The sequence below is a fragment of the Aulonocara sp. 'chitande type north' Nkhata Bay genome, linkage group LG23, assembly GCF_057382095.1.
Source record: "Aulonocara sp. 'chitande type north' Nkhata Bay isolate Kocher_YH1m ecotype deep benthic linkage group LG23, A_spYH_male_GT1.1, whole genome shotgun sequence".
NCBI lineage: Eukaryota > Metazoa > Chordata > Actinopteri > Cichliformes > Cichlidae > Aulonocara > Aulonocara sp. 'chitande type north' Nkhata Bay.
In genome coordinates this window covers 50,782,680-50,807,589 of record NC_141365.1, presented here as the reverse complement: position 1 = coordinate 50,807,589, position 24,910 = coordinate 50,782,680, and the positions used below count along the sequence as shown (strand labels likewise).

At 39.3% G+C, this 24,910-nt stretch overlaps 1 protein-coding gene across 7 annotated transcripts in view; it reads right to left on the bottom strand.

Moving 5' to 3' along the window:
* dmd (dystrophin) overlaps positions 1-24,910 on the bottom strand; it is a 298,892-nt gene that overhangs the window by 214,971 nt on the left and 59,011 nt on the right. For all 7 annotated transcript variants that reach the window (XM_086282547.1, XM_086282544.1, XM_086282546.1 and 4 more), the window contains exon 2: positions 11,185-11,246. In XM_086282547.1, coding sequence (XP_086138673.1) covers positions 11,185-11,246 — 62 coding nt within the window. The remainder of the gene's footprint in view (positions 1-11,184; positions 11,247-24,910) is intronic.

Genomic DNA, 24,910 nt, shown 5'->3' with positions numbered 1-24,910 from the left:
AAAAATTTGACATATACAGTATAAACGTGGATGTAGCCACTGTAGACACCAATTAGTTTTGCAAACAGGATGTTGATGCTTCAATTTGATGCGTTAATTTATAAGCTAATCTTAGCAAGCTGCATTCATAACCTGTATTGTGTTTTTAAATACTATTTATTCATATTTTAAACATTTTTGATACATTTTATGAATCAATTATGTTTTAAATGTAGCATTTATTCAATTCCAATTTTTATCACAATCACAGAATAATTGATAGATGTATGTGATTAATTATGCATTTCTAATTTAAATCAATTTATATAATTATTATCATTTTTTATGCATGCACTCCCTACCATTCATAAAGCTTTACCTCATAGCAAGCCACAAAATAAGTCAGCTAAGAAAGTGCTTCAAAAGGCTACAGCAGCACATAGAGAGTAAAGAGATCCACTCCACATCAACTCCAAGGACTGGATCACGTCTCACAGACTGTGACAGGGATAGCTGTCAATCAGTGCACCAACACCCCTAACTCAATTATTGGGATGAGCTGTAGATAGATAGATAAATAAATACATGTTAAATGACAATGGATTAGTTTTTTATAGGGCTTTTCAACTTTACCAGAGCACTCAAAGCACTTTATACAACTTGCCTTATTCACCCATTAGCCGGAGCTGTTTGTCAGCCCTGTGACAGACTGGTCACCTGTCAAGGATGTACCTTGGCTTTCACTCACAGTTCCTGGGATGGAGTACTGTGACCTTGAACTGGATAAGTGGAAGAAGATGGATGGATGGAGTAAGTTGATCTGTGACACATTTTCTCCTTCTAGTCAGCTCTGACTCAGACAAATTACCAGTCCCAGGAGTATAAGGCCACGTGTCTATAAGCTGGCTTTCCAGCTTGGGTTGTCTAGGAGACCTTCTAAAGTACTTACTACTATATGTAAATAAATAGTATTCATCATTCTTATTGGTAGTCACTACACATTGAGAAAAGTTGATCTCAGGTCCTGCCCACTTCCCATGCTTATATAATAAACAACTAATGGTAAATGGCCTGCATTTGTATAGTGCTTTTCTAGTCCATAGGACCCCAAAGCGCTTTACACTACATTCAGTCATTCACCCATTCACACACACTCTCACACACTGGCAAGCTACATTGTAGCCACAGCTGCCCTGGGGCGCACTGACAGAGGCGAGGCTGCCGGACACAGGCGCCACCGGGCCCTCTGACCACCACCAGTAGGCAAACACGGGGTTAGTATCTTGCCCAAGGATATTTGGCATGCAGCCAGGTGGCAGCCTGGGATCGAACCACCGACCTTCTGATTAGTGGCTGACCTGCTCTGCCACCTGAGCTACAGCCACCCCGTAAATGGAGATATAAATAAATAAATTGTCATTGCTAAAAATGGAGAGGAACTACCAGACCCCCGTCATCAACGAGTGCCCAGTGGAGAGAGTGGACAGCTTCAAATACCTCGGAGTTCACATCACGCAGGACCTGTCATGGTCCTGTCACATTAACACCGTGGTGAAAAAGGCCCGTCAGCGTCTCTACCACCTCAGACGCTTGAGAGACTTCCAACTGCCCTCCAAGGTGCTCAGGAACTTTTACTCGTGCACCATAGAGAGCATCCTGACGGGAAACATCTTAACCTGGTTCGGGAACAGCACCATGCAGGACAGACGAGCTCTACAGAGGGTTGTGCGGTCAGCTGAGCGCACCATCCACTCCGAGCTCCCTGACCTGCACTCGATCTACAGCAGGCGGTGCTGGACCAAGGCCAGGAAGATCGTGAAGGACCTCAGCCATCCCAACAACAGACTGTTCTCTCTGCTGAGGTCAGGAAAGCGATTCCGCTCCCTGAAGACCAACACAGAGAGACTGAGGAGGAGCTTCTTCCCGCAGGCGATACGGTCTCTCAATCACACCACCACACAGTACTGACCCACACATACAGTTCTTACACACACACTGGACTTTCTGGACATTTGTTTACACTAGTGGCCACTGCACAACTACAACTACTGCGTGGTCATCCAATCAAATCACTCTATCACAAGTCACTTAAATAAATCACTTTTAGTCATATTTGCACTGCACAGGACACTTAAATATGTGGATTGCACAACCCTGGACATTACATTTCTTTCATTACCATTTATTACACGTACAGCTGCTCTTATTGTCCTATATTTTTATATATTGTTCTTATTGTTCTATATTTCTTCATATATTCTTATATATTTTCTATATTGTGTATTTTGTTGTACAGTTATTTTATTTTTAACTTTAATTTTTATATTTTATTCTATTCTTTCCTAGTTAAATTTACCCTTTATTTTAATTTTCATATTTATTTTCTATCCTATTCATAGTCTTTTATTTTAGCTCACGAGCAGCTGTCTAAGCATTTTACTGCATATTGTACTGTGTATGACTGTGTATGTTACAAATAAAATTTGAATTTGAAATGGAAGCATCAGAAGAGTAAATGCATATGAAGTAATTTACAGATATGGTGCAAACAAGAAAGTATAAAAAAAACTATTCAGTTTCCTGTTGGTGACTGATCCTCATATTCATGCAGTGCTTCTTTTTATGGTTTGCTTAGCAGCAAATCACACTTAAATCAGACATGATAGTGCTTCACTGCCAGTTCCTTCTATTCGTACCAAATCTCTTTGCAATACTCTCTTTCCTGGTTTTCTCTAATTTCTCCTCCTGTAATCTAGTTTGCTCCACCTACTGTCTCACTACTCAGTAACTATTAGAGAGTGTGTGTGTGTGTGTGTGTGTGTGTGTGTGTGTGTGTGTGTGTGTGTGTGTGTGTGTGTGTGTGTGTGTGTACCCACATGGAAAAGAAATAGAAAATAATTATGAAAGACTTGCATAAGATGTGGCCTACTTGATATAGTGATCATATAAGGCTTATATGATTTACTCATGAAAGTGGCCACTTTCTCATTACTTTGATATATTGTTTTAGTAAGTATCCAAAACATACAAGTTTCATTTATATAATTTTTTCAAGGGATCTTATATCTGTTTTCACTCTTGTATGCTTTTCATACAAGTTTCACACAAGACAGATACAAACTTCATAAGACTTATAAATATCTTTTCCATATGGGAATGACAGACAGAGAGAGACTGATCTATCTAGGAAGTGGTGCTAATTATGCTTTGGTAACCACATGTACTTTTCCTTGCCCCCTACATACAAATATTCTCCCATTTCAATGTGAAGAGAGGATGGATGAACAAAAAAGGATACGAAGGAAAGAACAGGATGGGAAGGGAGAGGTGAAGGAAAGGGGAAGAAAATGAAGAAACAAGAAGAAAGGCGTGTAAACGAAATGTAGGACAGGTAGAAAAAAAGGAAAGAGAGGAGAGCAAAAAGGGAAGAAAAGGGCAAGAAGAGAAGAGAGAGAAAAACAGGAAATGTAGACCAATGTAAACTTTAAGAGAATAAAGGAAGAACGGAAAGGAAGAGAAAATTAAAGGGGGGAAGGAGATCCCACCATGACAGCCACCAACCATCCTGCAGCTACAGCTCCATGCAGTGGCCTCTACAATCGAGGTGAGGAACAAGGTGCATTTGGGGTCAGCGTCCCCAGCCTTCCTCGGAATGTTGTTGATGTTTTGCTGAAGTTGAAGATTTTGAGGACCAGGCCCTCTGCCAGCCTATGGTGTCCTGGTTCCACGGCTTATCCACAGCTCATGGAGGCCCTTATATTTGAACATGGTGTTTATTATAGACAAACTGTGTTTTGCACCGAAGTTCAATACCAGAACACCATCTCAGGTTTAGATCAAGCAGGCCATTCCTTCTGATTACTCCCCAGCAGGCCTCACTGTCATTGCCCAGGCCAGTATTTAAGTCTTCCAGTAGCACGACAGAGTCCTCAGATTGAGCACCCTCAAGCATCTCACGAGTGACTCCACGAAGGCTGGGTACTCTGAACTTTGTTTGGCACATGAGCACAAATGACAAGACCTGTTTTCAGACCCAAAGGTGCAGACAATCAACAGTGTCATCCACAGGTAAAAAAACCCAACATACAGCAGCAAGCTGAGGAGATACAAGGACACTACATCTACATCTAGCTGGTACCACTCAACCACTCTTAACCTGGACATAGAATGGTTTTCTTTTCGTTTTGCGTAATTAAAGTATTAGGACATGTTTAATTACAAATAACATTTCAATTCAAGCTCTATTACTTCTACAGATCTTATTTAATAGATCTCTTTATCTCCATTAAATAAGATCGAAGAGAAGAGAAGAGATCTATTTTTAAATCATTTGGCTAAGATTAGAATTGGTTCTGACAGCTTTACTCACACTGTCACACCAACATGCATACATAGTACATTCACAAAATCTCCTTCACCATGCCAACAACACACCAACAACACCTCTTAAAAATACAACAAACCTGCTTCCTAAAATTTGTGCTCATACAACAAAATGCAATTGTGAGGGTGGGGTAGGCATAATCCACAAAACTTTCATCCAAGGGACTACTTTTAACCACATCTGAAGTCCAGTTTCTGTGACTTTACCTATATCTCAATTCATAACAGAATTAGATGGTGAGACAGTTGTGCGTGGCAGCAGCTACCTGTGCACACAGCAGATAAAGTTGCCAATCCCTTTGCATGTATTTTGTCTATAAAGTCATCAAAAAAATGCTGTTTTTGGGCTTGTTTTAAAACTGCATTTGTCTAGTTGGTGTTTTCTCCATGTCTCTTATCTCTATCTCAGTTATTAACTCCATTACTGAGGTAAGCAGCGACCAGTGGTTGGTTGCTGACTAAAGTTATACCTATTCTGCTGTCATATGAAATGAAGATGTGAAAATGATGAGTTAATGAGCTGGTTGGATGGTTGGTTTATCTGTCCACATACATACAGAATTATTTTTGCTCACATTCACACCTACAGTCACTGTAGAATCACCATTTAATCTCTCATTAATGTCAATGGACACTAGTAAGAATCTGGAGTAGGGCTGGGCCATATCATACCGTTCACGGTAATACCAGTATAATGTTGGGCAACGATAAGAAAATGAAATATCGCGATAGAATATGGGTAAAACGCACGCGCGCAGTGCCTTTGTTTTCATAGGCACATGGCGGAAAAAGCATGGCGGCAACGGAGAATGAGAAGGGCGAAAGCGGATCGTTAAATGAAACGGATGAAACGAGAACTGGTTTGTAAAACTGCTGCAGCTTCAGTGGTGTGGAACTGGTTTAGCTTTCGTCCGTCAGATACACAACAAAGCACTATTTTTGGTAGAGCATGCTAGCGGGCCGTCGTTATTACCGTGTTTTTTGGAAAACACGGCACACTTAAAATCAATCCTTTGATTTTTCTGAAAATCCACAGTGCCCCTTATAATCCCGTGTGCCTTATGTATGAATTGTGTGCCTTATAATGAATATATATATGAGTTGTGTTTACTGACCTCAAAACGATTTTATGTGCACGGCGCTCGAAAATCTGTCAAATGTTTCAGTACGACTTTGCTAAGCTACGAAGCCGCACCGCTTGATAGATTGTCGGAGCATTACGGCTATCGTAGTCAGGAGCCTCGCGGAGTGATACGTGCTGTGCTTCAACATAATATTACCGTGTTGTGTGTGTATAACCTCTTTTTAAGTTTTGTGGATGTTATACATGGTTGTGCTGAGGATATGTCGGCCAGTTTCCACTGGAAACGCCTTTTGGTTAAACTGTCAGCGAGGAATTTGCACTGTTACATTTTTATATAACTTTAATGCACATAAAAAAACAGCTGCTTGTTTAAGTGAAAATACATAGATTTTTTTTTTTTTTTTGCACTAATAAAGTTGGGGAGTTGTAAAGTATTTTGTATAGTGTCAATTATATTGTCAGTTATATCATTATTGCAAATTTTCAAATGTATATCGTGATAAATATTTTTGGTCATATTGCCCTGCTCTAATCTGGAGTATCCAGACCCACCTACTTACATTCTTTAGCTTAAGCTGGTGCTTGTATTATTTCTTTAAACAATAACTATACAGTGTTTAAACATTTTTGGGAATATGACTGCCTCTTGCATGGAACTAGCAGATATAATTTTGTGCTAACCAAAGTGTTGAACACCTTAATTTAGCTTTTTGTGCGTAGAGTACATGTAGATTATACTGATTAAATTCTATGTCATTTAACAAGGAGAAGAAACAATTGTATCGTATTATGTGTCTGTCTTTACTCAATGAACTCAAGTGGCTTATATACAGAACCTTTGAAACTTCAAGCCAGTCTCAATTTAACCACCACCGCAACAGCTACCACATGGCAAAATTGGTATGGCCCGGATCTGGCCCACACAATGTGCTTACACATGGCCCACATTCCGCAAAGAATGACGGCCCTTTGGTGGCCCAAATCAGGTTTGCCAGAGGTGGCCCACACATGGGCCAGCACAAGGCCAGTTGCAAACACGCAGCTGGTCCTGTGCTGGCCCAGGACAGTTTCAGCTCTGGCCACAGATGTCAGCCTAATGTGTACCTTAATCAAACCATGTAATAACAATGTGCCGGAACATTATAGTGCAAAAACAGCATGACAGAACTCTGTTCACACAGTGAATGGACTGCTTCTTACGTGGCGCTTTTCTACTCTCCCGATTACTCAAAGTGCTCTATACAACATGCCACATACACACACTTTCACTAAACTGAGTGCTTCCTAACTACATTCATACCATGCAGACTGGAGGAGCCAGGAATCGAACCACTATCCTTCCGATCAGTAGGTGACCCGCTCTACCTCCTGAGCTACAGCCACACGGTGGTAGACATGAGCAAACTCTCACTAGGTTTTGGATAAAGTGTACACTCACAAACCTGTCAAACCTACATTTGAAACGTTGGCTACCATAGCAGTATAGTATTGCAACATGGCATTTGGGTCTTCTAACTAAAATAGGAACATAAATAGTGCCTCATTGCCAGACCTGGCCCACATCTGGTTGACATGAAGTGTCAGCTTGATGACGGATCCAGTCCAGACCTATTTTCTATGAGCCTGGGCCACATAAAGCAAACCACAATCAGGCCAGATGTATGATGCCATCACATAAACTGTGCCATCTATGCCAGGCCTGGCCCATATCTGGATGACAAATCACTAACTATGCCAGAAGTCAGCCAGCAGTGCCGGCATGACACCAGATCTGGGTCAGACCTGCCTGCTATGTGGGTATTGTTCAATTAATTAAGACAAAGCCACGCTTTTTTGAATTCGATGATAAGGCAGGGAAACTTCTGGCCTATCAAGCCCATGCAAGGTCAAGTCTGCTACTGGCGACATAATATCGGACCCAGAGGGAATTAATGAAGTATTTGTTCGTTTCTATTGCGATCTGTACACTTCAAGCTCTCCACCTCAGGCACTCATATGACAATTCAAGACACCTCTTTTGAATATTATCCATACGTCGTGCAATTCAGTTCCAGTGGTTGTGGTATCTCTCGACGTGGAGAAAGCTTTCGACCGCTTCGAGTGGAGCTTAGTCTATGAGGTGATGGATAGGTTTGGCTTGGCGGTTGACTTTATTCTCTGGGTTAAGTTACAATATTCCTCGCCATCCACCTGTATTCATGCTAACAACAACTTGTCTTCGCCTTTTCCACTTGAGAGGGGGACTAAGCAAGGGTGCCCTCTCTCACCCCTCTTAATCGCCATTGCTATTAAGCCTCTCGCAATATGGCTGCGTTCAGAGGGTATATTTAAAGGCATTACGAGGTTCGGTGTGACCCACAAACTCTCACTTTATGCAGACGACTTGCTCTTGTACATTTCTGACCCTCTAAACTCATTCCCGGTGCTTTTTAACATACTGGACCAATATGGTACACTGTCAGGGTATAAGCTCAATTATCAAAAAAGCGAGATGAAACCCCTCAACTCCCTGGCCCGAGCTCTTCCCCACTCAATAGTACCCTTTAAGTGTACAGAAACTGATTTAAATATCGCTTTTTAATTTTATTTCTTCTTCTATACCTAAAATGATGAGGGAGAATTTGCTATCCCTACTAGACAACGAGAAAGACTGTGACCATCGGACTTCACTACCATTGTCAGTGGCAGGAAGAGTTAATCTGACAAAGATGAATGTCCTCCCCAAATTATTGCATCTTTTTCAACATGTCCCCATTCTTCTTACTAAAGCATTCTTCGACAAGTTAGAAAAAATCCTGTCACATTTCATATGGGGAGGGAAACAAGCTAGAGTTTGTAAGTCTGTTCTTCAGTCCTCTAAAAATGATGGTGGTCTTGGTCTGCCCAATTTTAGACACTACTATTGGGTAGCTAACATACAAAAACTTTTACATTGGGTTCACAATGACCTCCCTACCGGCCTGGGAACTCACAGGAAAAAGCTTGATTTCTTAAAAAAGTAAAGCTGTATCTAAATAGTGAAAAAAGTTCAATATAATGTAGTGCAGAGCATATTCCACATAACTGTGGTAGTTATGGGTAATGGCAAAAAGTTGAGAAGCACAGGAAGAAAAGCAATTAAGGTTTACTTTGAATTAACACTTCAACTTTAAAACCATGGTTTATCCCTCTGGGCCCATGACAGGAATGAATCAAATGTGGCATCTTAATCTTATTCCAACAAGGTTTGACACAGAACCATGAGCGGAAGCTGGAATACATGGAAATAACCTATGCAGGTACAGGGAGACCATGCAGAAGCCATACAGAAAGACCCCCACCAGGATGTTGGTTTCAAACCCAGAACCTTCTGGGTGTGAAGTGTGAAGAATTCTCAAAATTAATAAAACCAGGAAACTACATCTTTACTTTCTACAATATAGGGATGATTGTCTGGTTCTGCCGAGGTTTCTTCCTGTTAAAAGAGAGTTTTTCCTTCCCACTGTCGCCAACAACCCCAATATTACCCCCAAATATTGGTTAATTAATTATTGAACCAACTGTTGCCAAGTTCTGTTAATGAGATCACATTTTTTATGGTAAGTATCAGTGCTCACAACAACAGTGCAGCTACATCCTGTAAATGTAAATGTGTATATAATATTTTTTGGGGAGGTAAAAAAAACTCAGCATCAAGAACAGCAACCTCAAATGCATCTTCAATTGCAGAGCTGCCATTACAAAATGTTGTGTTGACTAACATGATGCTGTGACAATAAGCCATAGTCTCTCCAGAACATACCTCCAGAATCTCTTTCACTTGCTCAAACAAATCAGTGCCATCTACTACTATCTTTACTACCACAGACTCCTGCCTGTCATCATCAGTCATCCTGTCCATCACCACTGCAAACAAAAAGGGGCTAAGAGTCAATCCCTGATGTAATCAGACCTCCACCATGACTCCTATTGCACACCTCACCAGCTCATACATGTCGTGCACTATCCTCACATACGTCTCTCGTACTCCTGACTTCCTCACAGCACCACAGTTTCTCTCTCTTAGTGTGAAACCATATGGATTCTCTACTGTGCAACTCCTTCTGACCTCCTCTATATTTGTCCACCAACCAGTAGCATGCAGTGACTTTGACACAAAGACAAGCAGAGAGTTTTATGGATTAACATTAATGCTAAAGATATTTAAGACTGAGCTCATTTCAAACATTTGTGATATTTTCATAACCAGCTATGCAGCTTGAACTCTATATTGAGGACTTGGAAGAAAAGTTTAAAAGTAATTTCCAAAAAAAGTCGGAACAATGTTTAAAGCAAAGTGTTTTCCAGTTAGTAAGGCCCAGGGCTATAATGCAGACAAATCCACTGTTTCCACTCAATCATTATCTCTATACAGAGTGACCTACCCACTTTTTAAAAGTATTTTATGGTGAAAGTCCAATGAATTAGTATAAGACGGCAGACCTTGGAATCCAGGAGTGCCCTTCGGGGCCATATCATTCCCGGTCTACCAGGTACTAAAGACCTCTCCCATCACATCTGATGCCCACGATCAAACTAAAAAGGTCGGCTTGCCCATGAAACAAAGACACGCAGCAGTTTCAAACGGGAACAAAGGGATAGTGTGCTTCAGCAACAATAGCCAATTGCAGCCACAGCATGATAGTAATTTAAGTGAAAGATCAAATCAGGTGAGAAGCTTTTTGTTTATGTAGTTTGAGCTAAAAGGAGAAATTTGGCTTTCTCCTTTATTTTAAGTTTAAGCTATTCGAGATTAAAGGAGAGAGATAGCATCCAATTTGGTATGTTTTAATTTCTGTCTATTTTTAGATTTGACTCAGCAAGCACTGCTCTGCTTGCCATGCTTGTCTGGACAGAACACAAAGCAAATATTACACCTGTAGTGCTCTTTCCTGGAGCTATGCAGGTGCTAATGGATCATGACCTCTCTTCATAACCTTTGTAACACTAGGAGCCTTTTGAGGTTGAGACATGACCAAAATGAATTTATTATTTCTCTACAATTACAAACCCTGTTTAAATCTATGTTGGTATCAAAGTAAAGCTAACACTTGTGAGACTTTTTACAAGTGTGGGAGGTTTTATTAGATGATAGATCTTTTAGTAGATATAACTCTACAGAGATCTGTGCTTTCAGCAGAGACATTGTTTGTGTGCGTCATTGGGTGAATGGGGGAAATTTGTGTTTACATCTTTTTGCAGAATCTTTTTACCTGCTCTTTAATTTTTTGTTGTTCTAGTGGTGTTTAGTGGTCCTGGAAATGGTGAGCTTTTAGCTGAGATTCTGACATTTCTTTATCTGTGAAACCATAAATGTTATTTGGTATGAATGTAATCATGATCTCCAAAGTCAGCTTAAATGACTCACCACAGAAAAGCTCATCTGGAGAATAACTGATTAATGCAACATGGTTCTAAAGCTTCTTTATCATCATATCTATATGTATTCATATCCATATGTAAATGTTATCATAGATCAAACTGGATATAATGTTACCAGTTATGAAAAACACTATCCTGGTTCATTCACAGGGTTGTTGGAACCTTACATGTGAAACCAGAATGTCAATACAGAAAAGATGATGAATTCACAGAGCTCAACCTACTAAAGACCCAAGATATGCTTGCAAGAGATGGATACTATTTAATACTGATGAAATGACTTCTCACTGGGTGTAAGGTGTGCAGGTGCAAGTTAGAGACGCAGGAAGCTCTCTTACCTTAGCCAATTGTGAGTTTACCCATTTTGTGAAAGTCTTCTTCTGAACGTCTTCTCTTTCATCTGTCGGGGTGAAAAAAATAAAAAGACAGTTAGGAAAAAGAAAAGGAAAAGAATCCGTTTGCGTTACTCCAAAATTCCTTTTTTTACTGCTAACTAACATCACGCTCATGATACTGTCTGACAGTCGTTTTCAATTCTACAATCCTGCCTTTCTTCTCTCTTGCTGCCTCAGATCACACCTTTCCCATCTTCTCTTCCTTTTTCTTTTGCCGGCAGCAGCACTGTTCCCACCACATCCTGTTGGCCAACAGCATCAAAGGTGGTCACTGTTAACCTGAGTTCTGTGGAAATGTTTTTCTCGATGAGCCACATATTTGATTTGGTTTCACATGCCTTTCTCACTTGGAGTAAAACGGCTTGGTGAGATTCTTGTTAAAGACTTTAAACCTGGGTTATTCCACTGGAATTTTCCTTTTTTAAATTTGAAGCTTAACTGCCGTGTGGTGTGCAGCATGCATAATGTGGAAACTGACTCACATGATGACAGCCCCAAGAAAGGAAGACCTCTGCTCCTGAGCACAAATTCATCTGAATTTATCCTCAGAAATCTGTATTTAATGTTTAATTGTAATCAACTGCATGACTGTCCACAGTTAGATTATCTTTAAATCTTTAAATTAATCACTGATTTTTAAAAATCTGTCCTAAATGTACGTTAATAAGATGATTTTTAAATTTCCTTTAAGGACACCATGAGACCTGGGGTCCAGGGACTGCCTCTGCTTTCAGCTTCAACCTTTGTGTTTGTGCAATAACTGTGTGTAAATGCACATATAAGTCTGCACACTGGGAGAGAAAGGCCATGACCAATAGTCCTCTTAAACTAAACCTAATTTAGAACTGATTTACATGTGCACACACACACACACACACACACACACACACACACCTATGATTCATGAACACAGCTACTTCTGCATACTGCATCTCATTAAAGGGAATCCAGCCTTAATAGCTCCATCTTAATTTAGAAAAAGTGACAAAAAGCGGTGGAGAAAATCATGCATAGAAGTGATAAAAGAGGAAAGATGTAGGGAAAGAGAGAACAGTTAAAATGAAGCCTCTCGAGGAGAAAAAAGATTGAAAACAGTTTAGACAAGGCAATTAAAGGCAGAAAACAGAGCAGACAATATGAAAAGACAGCTGAAGGACACAAAGACAAAAAGAAGACAGAGGATTATTTTGACACTGATGACCAAAGACTAGATTGGTTCCAGCCTTCAGTTTAAAAGCAGCAGTCTTATGTATAAAGTTTATGTTTTTGTTGTCACTGTGTGTTTGTGTGGTTCAAATCAAAGGTTTTACTGTTTGTGTTGACAGCTTCAGGGGATATAAAAGAGAAATAAGTGCCTGGGTCATTTTCAAAATCAAATAGCAAATTTCCAACATAAATGCTTGCACACTAAATATGTACTTTCATCTTTAAATAGCAGAATGAATTCTAAAGCGTGCAGGGTTATAGACTTTGCTCAGTGCTGCAAAAGTGATTGGACAGTGCTTCACAGTGCAGAGGGATAATGACCCAAAGCATGCTAGAAACACAACCCAAGAGTTTCTCCAGGCAAAGAAATGTTCAATTACCAAGTCAGTCACATGATCTCACTCCAGTAGAGCAACCAGCAACGTTTAAAAACTATTTTCTATTTGTCCAACTCATTTTGAACCTTTAAAATAGAGGACTATGTGGAAAATGGCTGTAACAGTTAATTAAACTGAGCAGCAACATCAAATCAGATGTTTTGCCCGTCGAGTCTGGTGAAACTAGACATACAGGGATACAAGTGGATCCAAAACTTTGTACTTTGAACAGTTTCTAAGCTAGTTACCTTGAAAGAAACTGGAATGTTATTGTCATTGCAATGGAAACCAGCTAAGATCCCAGTAAATGAAACTAATGAGGCTTGAAATAATCAGAGGTAAAAAACAAACAAACAAACAAAAAAAAGGTAAAGATGTGGGCAATAACAGAATACACGCGCACACACACACACACACACACACACACACACACACACCTGGAAACATTCTTTTTGTCTCTCATTGGTTAAGTCCAAGAATAAAGTAAAAAATCAAATAAAAAAAATACCGAATGTAGTAAATCAGTAACTGCTTTATAAAAGCAGCAACCGGGAGATAACAGAATAACATCTAACAAGTGACACAAGGATTCTTTCTTCATCTAACTAATCATAACATGACCCTAAAATGCATTTTTAACCAATTTGATGCAAATAGGAATAAAAGTATACCATACACAATTCATTTGCATGAACTGGTAAAAAGTGTGTTTGTTTTGAATGTCAGTGTGATGACCTCCTTTACTAAGAAGATCCATTTTACAAGCATTCATGTGGTGGAAGCATAATTTGAAAATTCACAAGGAAATGTGAAAACTTCCTCCAAACAGTGATTCAGAAAGTGGCAGAAGATTTGCAAGTTATTGATGTAACATACACAGAAAAATGGCTGAACCCCCCCAAGGTGAAGTTATTAGTTCATAAAAATTGTAAATTGCAAAATAATGACTTCCTGTGGGACTGATGGATGGGCCATGCTGGATTACCATTCATCACTTTAACTTTTGTTTTATTGGAGTGTAACTTTGAGTAGACGTGGCTGATGCAGGATGAGAGTCTAGGATAATATGACCCAGGTTGAAACAATACCTCAACTTAGTGTGTTAAAGTTTCCCCTCAGTGGTGCTAAAATAATTTCCCATCAAAATATGTGAAAACAACTGAGCTGAATGGAAGGTGAAGGTGAAAAATTACTATATTTCCATAAATAAGCTGTAATTTCTTACACAGGTAATGCAATCTCCTTCTATTTTAATGGAAATTAATTTAACATCAGGCAAGGGGTGCTTCTATATCACTTAGCTTGCACAAGCTCAAGTTATTATCGTAGAGCTATAACTCTTTACCATAGTCACATTATGAGAGTCCTGGTTTGCTTAGTATTGGTTACCTTTGCTTTATTCCTCTCTTTCAGTTGCTCTTTTCCTTTTTGTTTAGTCCTGTCACATCTAGGTCTTCTACTCATTTCCCTTCTTGTTTCCTTTGTCTCGTCCCTGTGTTTTGTCCTTCCTTTGTATTTCCTTGTGAAGTCAGTCTTGGCTCCCTAGTCGTGTCCCTGTTTCTGAGTGGTCTGTGTGTCCTGTCTCTGTGGTTGCCTGGGTTCCCTTTTTAGTTCTGTCAAGTTGTATGTCTAAGGCTATGTCCACACGTACCCGGGTATTTTTGAAAACGCAGATTTTTCTATGCGTTTGCACCTTTTGTCCACACGTAAACGGCGTTTTCGGTCACTGAAAACGGAGATTTCTAAAAACGCCGGCCAGGGTGGATATTTTCGAAAACTCCATTTTTGCATTTATGTGTGGACGAGGAAAACGGAGAAAACGCAGCGTCAAAGGTGTGTGCATTTTTTGACGTCACACTGTGCGCCACGTTATTGTTTCGGTGAAATGAATTTCTACAATACTGTTAATTGTACTCTCTGCAATGTTTAAATGCTTAAATATACACACACACAGTTACATATGCGCCATCTTTGTTTACTCTTTCCCACTGAGGCTTCTAGACTTCTGATTGGCCAACATTTCTGCCCGGTTAGGAATATATCGCCACCTGTTGCTTTGGCATGTTCATAGCAGCGTTTTCCTTCATTTCTGCCTTTACGTGTGGACCGGATTATTTTTTAAAACGAAAACGGAGAATCTCCGTTTTCAAAAATACCCGTGTACGTGTGGACGTAGCCTAAGTTTAGGCCCCGGTTTTAGCTACTTCCTGTTTTACTTTGGTAGGTCCTTGTCCCATGTATGTCATTTTCAGTTTAACTTCTTTAATTCTGTTCAACCATGTTCCCCACCTGTTGCCTGTTCCCTTGTCATTTTATGTGGATATATTATCTCCCTGTCTCCCTTTGCTCTTTGTGGCAGCCTCCCTCATGGTTCCCACACCCTCTTGTCTTTCTAGTGTCCTGGTTCTCCTTGATGTAGTAAATTCAGTTCCTAGCATTCCTAGTGTATTTGTGTTCTGAGAGTAAGCTTTTGAGTTCCAGCGATAACACTGTATTTTCAAGCATGTCCCTGAGACATAAATCACCCAGCACTGATATGAAAATGGTAATTATAAAATAGCTATCTATATTTAGCACTAATGTGTTAAATACAGATAATAAGTTGGAAGCATAACATAGCTAAAGAGCAAAGATCACATTGACATGAAATAATGATCAACTCATTTCCATATCTGCCTTGAACTTGCATTTATTAGAATAAAATGCTTTTCTTGAACTGCGTGATGGCAAAGAAACCTGGCAAGGCAAATAAGTGATCTGTTTCTACAGTCGGAGTGGTCCTGTGCAACAGCCATGTTTGCCAATGTTTTGATCCCAGCTGCCTAGCAACAGTAATGGCTATTAGCCAGGGAAAGGAATATGAGACCAAATCCAATCAGATCAGGTCATTACCGAGAGATCAGATGGGGAAGACTTGATGAAGAGAAGTAAGACAGAGAGGGAAAGACACAATGACACGAGAAGAATGGAAAACAGAAGAAAAGAATGAGAGGGGGCAATAACTAGGAAGTGAGAGTAAAGGATTGCAAGCTTATGTTCACATCAATGTCAAAAATAGCCTCTGCAATAAAAGTAAGTGTCAGTACAAAATGTGTAGAAATGTGCACGTGTGTTAAATTTTCAAAGGCTGCCACAGACATAATCCAGCATTTTTATCTTCAGCAAGAAAAAAAGCACAGATGGGGCAAGTCACTGCTATACCCTGTGAGTGTATTTATGTCTGCAATGTGTGAGACTGAGAGTGCATTTTGGATCTGTGTGTGCAAGTGTTTTGCATCTGCCTGTGTGTGTGTGTGTGTGTGTGTGTGTGTGTGTGTGTGTGTGTGTGTGTGTGTGTGTGTGTGTGTGTGTGTGTGTGGCTTTCCAGGAAAAAGTACATTTATAGGCTCCATAATGTGGAACTGATACCAATCATCTGCAGGCAGGGAGCAGGAGGAGAGAGAGGAAGGATGAAAAGAAAAAGAAAAGGGCATGTGGAAAAAAAGACAAAGACAGACAGGAAATGTCCTGAGCTCTAGAGGGAAAGAGACACTTTTGACTTTTACCCTCCTTTATTAAAAAATGTCTTCCAACTGCCACCCTACAATAGGATGCAAAAATAGAGCCTTGGGCCAGACTTTTCCATTACAATGTGACTCACAAAATTCATTAGTTGAAAAAGACAAAAGATAAACATTTAGTGCAAAACCATAAAAAAAGCATTTGAAATATTAAAAACAAAGAATTTCCAATCAAGAAAACTCATTAGAGTAGACATAACCATGTTTACAAAAGAGTTGTGGAGTGAATAAAATCAGTGTCCATTTTAATATTAAATTCACAATTTTGAGATTAAAGTTTAAATATTATTTTGAGAAAAACAAATGTGGAGATTTCAGTTGTCATTTCAAGCCAAACAACTGCCACAGCTACTACACGCTCTACAAACTGTGCAGGTGAGATCGTGAACCAAACTGATTAGCTGTCCTATCGTCTCTTGTGATACAACATGCATCCTCTTAATAAGAGGCTGTATCATCCATATTCTTGCATCTCTCCCTTCCTGGCCATTTCATGTTGCACAAATCAAGCCAAGTTTGTGTGTTTTTTCCTTGTGACCAGATGCTGCTTTCTGCACCATCTTTTCAATGTCCTTACACTTATCACCACACTGTGTTTTTCTGCTGTAACTAAAACCAATTCTGAAGTACAATCTCAAAATAATCCACACTATTTTTTTTCTTAACGTGGCCCTAATAATCCATACAAGCAACCAAGAACAGGAAGAAGGCAAAAACAAAGCTGGGATATCTACCATGCCTATAAGAGGACATGAGGAAGGGAAAAATAGGCAGAATGCAAAAAAAAAACCCAAATAGATAATAAAGATGATGATAAATAGACAGCAGGAGGAATAAAAATGTGTATTACAAAGAGAAATGAGTGAAGTGAAACCCTGTTAGACTGTACATCAAACACCCCTTCATGAAAACGTATGTTACTGTGCGAGTGTGTGAGAGACTATAAAGATTGTGTGGGAAAGGGTGTAACATCTTACTGCGTCTGTGTGAAACACAAAGCGATGTGTGTGTGCGTGTGTGTCACCGACAGACAAACAGAGCCAACACAGAAAATGTGACTGGAGAGCAGCGATATTTATTTCGCTGCTACTTCGCGACTCAACAATTTGACACTCAAATTCTCACACAGCTACAAATCCATTAACAGACCGGAGTAACTAAAGCCATTGCACCTGCTAAAGCAACAACAGGCTGAACTGAGTATTCCTATTTTATCCCTCTACTCAAAATTCAAGCCAACTGCTGTTCAATTGACAGAATACACTGGATACATGTCTCTGCATTATACCACTGCTTCTGCTCACTGTTATGTTTGCACTGGTCTTGTCAGTCTACTGGAGGATTATCTCGTCTCAGGTTATCGATCATCCAGTTCTTAGACAAATTGATTTAAAAAAACAAAAAAAACAAAACAGGAAATGTGGACTATGTTAATTTTTGCTTCAGTAAAAAAGAAAATGATAATGAAAAAAAATGATTTTGTAACACGATGATTTAAACTATAAAAGGAAGCAATTCAAAACATAAAATAATTAAAATAAGATTTTTTTCTAAAGGTGTCATGATCCTGGGTTTTTTACCCAGGGTTTTCAGTTTTGGACCGTCAGTCTTCTGTTGATATCTTCTGTTTGATTCTTTTTTGCAGTTTTCAGGCGAATATTATTTTGCATTGGTTGCTTTATTTGTTCTCAGGTTTTTCCTTTCCTCTGCTCTCTGTGCTTAGACTGTTTCTGTTTAGTCAGTTTTGTCTTTGTGTTTACTTTGGTCTGTCAAGTTTAAGTGTTTTAGTCCCTGTCTCAGCGTATTAGGCTTCCTGTTTTATTTTGATAGTCTCTCATCTCATGTGCATTATGTTCAGATTTGCCTTCCCTCTTGGTCGTTAATTGATTGTGTTCACCTGTGCCTTGTTTTACCCAGCTGCGTCTGTGTCCTTGATTACCTCATATGTACTTAAGCCCTCAGATCTCCTTAGTTCTTTGTTGTGTCGTACTGTTTGCCTGAGTGATTGTCTGCTTTCTTTCATCACCTGGATTTGTTAAAGGTTTGCTTTTTGTTTGTTTAAATCCATCTTGACTTTGCTTTTTGGGTTTTTCATGACAAAGGCAGCTGTCCTCTTCTAGAGTTGGCAACAGTATTTTTCTCGTGTCAGTTTAGGATTATGAAATACCTTCTGTTTCAGTCATCCAAAGCTGAAGGAAAAATGTCTACTATGCAGACACAATATATGCAAATTATATATACATATAGTTTGTCCTCCTGGGATTAGCTACTTGCTTTCTAACATTAGTGATCAAGCACTGGTCGTACAGACAAACTCACTTACTGCCCAAATAACTAAAATAACCTCTGACAGTTTTGTAGCTAACTGCAGCATTACATAAGAAAATAATTATTCCTCATGTTATTGTCATATTTCTGTTTAAAAAGCAAAAACAAATTTGTTCCTAAAGTGGAATTAAATTTAGTGTCTTTAGTTGTATTTACAAACACCTGTGTACATATTTAAAACTATATTAAGGCCATTTTGTGCCGTTGCATCATTTCCTGCATCTGTGTCTTTCAGTGCATCGTGTGTTATGTGTGTGTCAAATGACGCAGCTCCCACATGTTCCAGATTAACCCAGTGTGCTCTTTTCCAGGTAAGGATTAACCTAACTATAAATGTGGATTAAGCACATGAAAGCACACACTGATGCATGAGAGACTGACACAAACACAGAGGTAACATCCAGGGAGAAGATTCATGGGGGAAAAAAGAGAACACAGGACGATGGTGTGTATACAGTTTTCCTTTCAGTGTCGTGATCATTCCTGTTGACATTTTGCAGAGGCCATCTCTCCATCATAATGCCTTTTATGGTTCTACAAAGTGTCCCTCCCTTATTGCCCATCGTTCTCACACCAATTTATGTCTTCATAAAAGCAGACTTTCTTGCAATTACTTTCCTTTATGGAAAAGGTAATCTCTCCTCACGCTGTTTTGTTTGTCAGGAAGCCTAAGAGAGAATTCCAAGCATTAAAGAGAAATGTTGCTTCAGTTAACTTGAATTAATTTACAGACACATTCAAAACTATCACCTTATTCTCATTAGCACTTTACTGAAAACACAATTTCAGATTTACAAGTAGAAAAAAATTGCTTCTTGCTTTTGTGATAAAAGCTTGGAAATATTTATATGCTACACATAAGCTACTGGTCAAATCCAGATTTGATTTGTTGAACACTTCAAACTATTTATTAAGTGTAAAAACAAAGCTGCAAACTCCTGAGTTGACACATGGGATATATCAGCAAATTCAAGTTTATCTTGTATGCTATGCATACAACGCTTCTCAGTGAAATATACTTCAGCAGTGTGTGCTGAGTGCTGATGCAGGCATTAGAAAATGTCGTTAAGAAAACGGTTACTAAAATAAGAAAGGGGGTCACTTCCTCCATTCCCATCTGTCCTATCTCCTCCTCCTTTCCTTTTTAGTTCATCTTTCCCCGTGCCTCTTCACTCCCTTAAGTTTCCCCCCCTAAATGTTTCCTTTTCATTTTCCACCTTTCCCTTGCCCTCTCTTGATAACCATTTCTTCAAGGGACAAGCCAAAGGACCAGTTTGGTTTCAGAAATTCGCATCTCTATTTCCTAATTATCTTGTGGGGGATCTAAGGGGCTTTCCAGATGGGCAGTGCTTTACTATACACTCTTTAGGCACAACCCTTTCTCTCCTCAGCTAAAAGCAGATGCAAATTATAACACAGAACTGACTTAAGGCTGCCAATCTTTAACCCTTTAAGACCTACCATAGAACCAAGTCCACCAGAGCTCATATTATATTTTTACATCTTGTAGTAATATAATATGTCTGCATTAAGTTCATAGTAATTACATAAATTGCAAAAAAGTGCAATAAACTACAAAAAAAATTGAAAATCATTTTTGTTTTTTAACATATATTTCTAGTTAGAGAAAGTTAGTTAGGCTTATCCCTCAAAACTGTAAATACAAAAAAGTTGCACAAAATAGTTTCCCACCACAGGAAATTTATTTTGAGTGTCTTCATAGTTTTATTTTTGAACTACACAAATTTTATATACTGCAGGAAAAACAAAAATAAATATTATAATGCAAATTTGCAAAATAGCAGCATATGCATCAAAACAAACTATTTCCAGCAGTGCAATATGAGTTCTAAGCATCCCAGAAACGACACAGAAAGTCATAAAGTCAAACATAACTTTTAAAAACACCAGTATAGGCTCATGAGGCCCTGATGGTAAAAAAAAACAACTACATTTCCGCAAAAATGATGTCACTTCCAGTTTCGGGCAGGTCATGGCGGACATGCGATAGTTCACGCTGATGGACGTAGGAAGTGTTATGAACAGCTGATCGGATCGGCAAAGCGTGTTTCTGGAATATTATGTTTTTGTTGCTGCAAGCGCTTTTTATGCAGTTTTTGCAAAGCTATATGTGGAAGGAAACCGTGACTGAGGACAAGCTGATGGCATAAGATGCAAGTACAACTGCTCCGGTTTCATATGCAAAAAAAATTGCGCTAGCTTACGTGGTTGCAGTGCTACCGGGATTTAAAAATAGTTACGCAAAACAGAGCGTGCCGCTCTGACTGGCTTTAAAGGGTTAAACTGCAACATGACACCCTTGTCACCCCACTACAGTTTTTGTTTACATGTCTCAGTAGTTATCAAATAGCAAAGCCAAAGTAAAAGGGCCAGTCAGTTCATGTGATTTAGATTTAATGTAGGTGGACTTGAATCCACAATTCCAAAGGACCAGGACATCAACATTCAGGTCAAGAATTTGTTAAAGTTTAGGAATGCAAGTCAATGGATGGTGATGAAAGAAAGCAGACAATCACTCAGACAAACAGTACGACACAACAAAGAACTAAGGAGATCTGAGGGCTTAAGTACATATGAGGTAATCAAGGACACAGACGCAGCTGGGTAAAACAAGGCACAGGTGAACACAATCAATTAATGACCAAGAGGGAAGGCAAATCTGCACATAATGCACATGAGATGAGAGACTTTTACTCAGTGTGATTGTTTTTAATGTACTCTTAATTTGATCTGTTATTGTATATTTTACACATGTTTGTATGGGATATTGTATTTGTTTTAAATGTTATATACCTATGTGGTATGTGACTTTTGTTGCTATGATGCCAGGTTTCTCTTGGAAATGAGATTTTTAATCTCAATGAGATTTTTTACCTGGATAAATAAAGGATTTAAAAAAAAAAAAGTCAACTACTTAACAGCTAAGCTGGAGATGTGATCTTTGCTGTCTCTGTCTTCCAGGATTGTAGTGGAGGATAAAAGTCATTTAACAAAGCTGAACACTGGTCAAGTTGTGGAATATTGTTTTTGCATGCATGACTATGCTTGTTAGCGTCACCTGACATAGGCTCCCTCCCACTGTCTGTTTAACACATTGAGGAAGTTTAGCCTATCCGGTTGTTCAGTGATGACGTGACGAATCCTACTTCCGGGTCTAAAGTAGTCTGCGTTTAATATGGCTTTTGTGTTGTTAACATGTTTAATGTTTTGTATTTTCTTCTATTTGATCTCAAAAAGCTCCTAAAACAGTCAGTGATCACTGTTGACCTCCCTCAGCATTTATTACCACTAATCATTTATTTAAGCTCAGTTTTTTTAAAACCTTAGGATGTAACTACAGCCCAGCCCATGCAGCAGTATATGAATGACTAACCTCGTATTGTGGATGGATTATCTCAGTTGTTCTCCTGGCTGAAGTTTGGTCCGTTTACAGCATCCTGCCATGCGATTACATTTGTTCCTGACCACCGAGAACACTCACGTTAACTTTTATCGAGTGGAAAAAAGTTAGCTTGTTTATATTATGCTAACATAGCTGTGTCGCTAGCGGTCACGTAGCACATCATTATATACCAGCTAGCCCAACTTCAGTAACCCTACAAACGTCACTGCTGTTTAGTTTTCTGTCTTCATTTATGCTGGAAGTGATAACAGAGCTGTACGTTTTAATTTGTTTCCAAAACCCTGCAGTCAGGACATGCTATATTGTATTTAGATAGAAGCTAGCGAGCTAACTCCCTGCTAACTTCTAACTCCGTTAAATGTCATAAATTCCGTTTTCATGGATGCCTGGATGTTAAACTCAATTGTTACACCTGGTAGAGCAGAACGCTGATCATTTTATTAAAGATGAAAGACTTTAGACAGTTTTTCAACTCTCAGTAATGCCACAGTGATCGTTTGATATATGGACCTGCAGCGGAGTTTGGACCCAGACACGGCTAGTGACGTCAGACTGAACAACCGGATTGAAAGCTTTGTGGGCGCAATCCAAATCCTGTCATTCCAGAACCACCATAGAACTATCTGTCATAAGTGAGACTTGGATGGTACTGTTCCCAGAATAAGGTCATCATCTCTCTTTTAGTTAGTGCATGTCATCTCTTTTAAGCATTGCAAGATGAATGAGATTTGACGTAGCCTTAATTTCCTCCAAACAGCTCTTTTTATACAGGCAGCAACAGAATGATACCAAGTCTTTCACAGCTGCTGTAACAAGTTTGAATTTGCTGGCCATTTGGGGTCTTGCTGTGTGGCCTTTGCATGTTCTCCCTGCCTGTGTGGGTTTTCTCCGGGTACTCCGACTTCGTAATACAATCAAAAGAAAATCATGTTAAATGGCTGCTCCCAAGAATGAACAGCTGGGCAGTTTCCAGGACTTGGGCATGCCAAAGTAAAATTTTCAGAAGCCAAGATCTGAGCAAAAGAAACCCTAAAAAATGGCAGACTTAACACACTGTCTAGGGCTGACAGGCTGGCAACAGCCTTGGGGAAACCAGAAATTCACACCAGTGTGACTCCCCTGCTCCTCCTCCTCAAATCCAAAAGAAAATAGAGGGCTCTTACTTGCCTCCCTAACCCAAAGACTTTTGAAAAGATAATGGAGAAAAAGATTGGCAGAACGATTTGGAAGAGTTGGCTGGATTTTTGCAAAACAAATTGCTGGCAATGGACAGATGGAAGGATGGGTACTCCCTTGTGCAAGAGGATGTATGTTGCATCACAAAACACACAAAAAAACCCCACCTGATCAAATTTGTTTCACTAAGTCATCTATGCAAGAGAGCAAAGGAGACCAAACGAGTGGTGGCAGCTGTTTGGGTTGAAACGACAACTGTAGCCTGTAACTGCCACACTTCAACTTTATTCTCAAAATAGTATTTCAGCAAAATGTGGCACCTATGATATCAATTTCAAAATCCTGTGTCACCTTTTTCTCGAGTTATTTCATTTACAAGACTTTCAGAAAACTTGACCTTTGACCTTGAGGTCAAGGTTAGACCAATGCTATTTTTAGGAGATGCACCTATGGTATTGTCTTCGGCACCCACCCACCCCGTGGGGTGATGACAACACAGTATAACATTTATTGCCAAAATATTGTGACACACAAATAATTGGCCAAATGCAAATTTCCTTATGCTAAATGCATTACTGTTGAGAGAAAAGACATTGATTCTCCAGGTTTAGTTAAATTCCCATGTGTGTCTGAGTTAATACAAAGGAGACAGATGTTTAGTCTTTATACTACGTCTCAATACAGAGGTGATAAATGATATTGACTGTTAGTCTGCACTTGTTCCAGTCAATGTGCATTACAAAATATTGTAATAACAAGCTGTTTCTGACACGCGTACGGTTCTGACTATGGTTACAATTCCCTTCAAGCATACAACAGCTTGTGCCTTTGATTACTGCTCCAAGTCTTGTTACCATGGAGTGAAATCAACCCACAGGCTGTCAAGCAGCACAAAATAGGCAATCAAGATGGTTAAAGGGTGAAAGAAAACAATCACACAGGGGGGAAGCCTCAGCAGTGAGCACCATACAGTCAACAGTGTGTGTGCATGTTTTATTTATCTATATCTATATATCTATATATAGATATATAGATGATAGAGAGATAGATAAGTGTGTTAGACTTGAGTTTTGATGACACCATATCACAAATTTATTTATTTTTAAACATCTAGTGAGTTTTTTATATATAGTTTTGGACTAAGATTTTTAAACTGGGTATTTCTCTACATTATGACGGCCTACCTAATGTTTGTACCAAAGCAGCCCTTACCTGCTGAGGCATGTACAGGTTTACTGTGGTATAAGGCAGAGGAGGTTAACGAATTTTCTCTGGATATCTGATTGAAACCTGATGTGGTACTCCCACTCCCACTCCACGTATTCTCATTTGTGTATGGATGTCTTGGGGCTAAACCTGATGGCTAAACCAGCTGCACTGTGTTGAGAGAGGATGATGTTTTCTCTGGTTGCCATTCGCATTCTCTTTTGCATTCTCACTTTTTTCCACTTCCCAGATGATCAAACATGATCCCTCATAAATTGAGTCTGAAGGTTCAATTTCCTTCTGACGCGCAAATGCCTCGGAGTTCTCCTCTTCTCTGCTTTTGTCTCTAGTGACATACATAGAGAGCAATTAGGCAGAACAGTGATTTACAT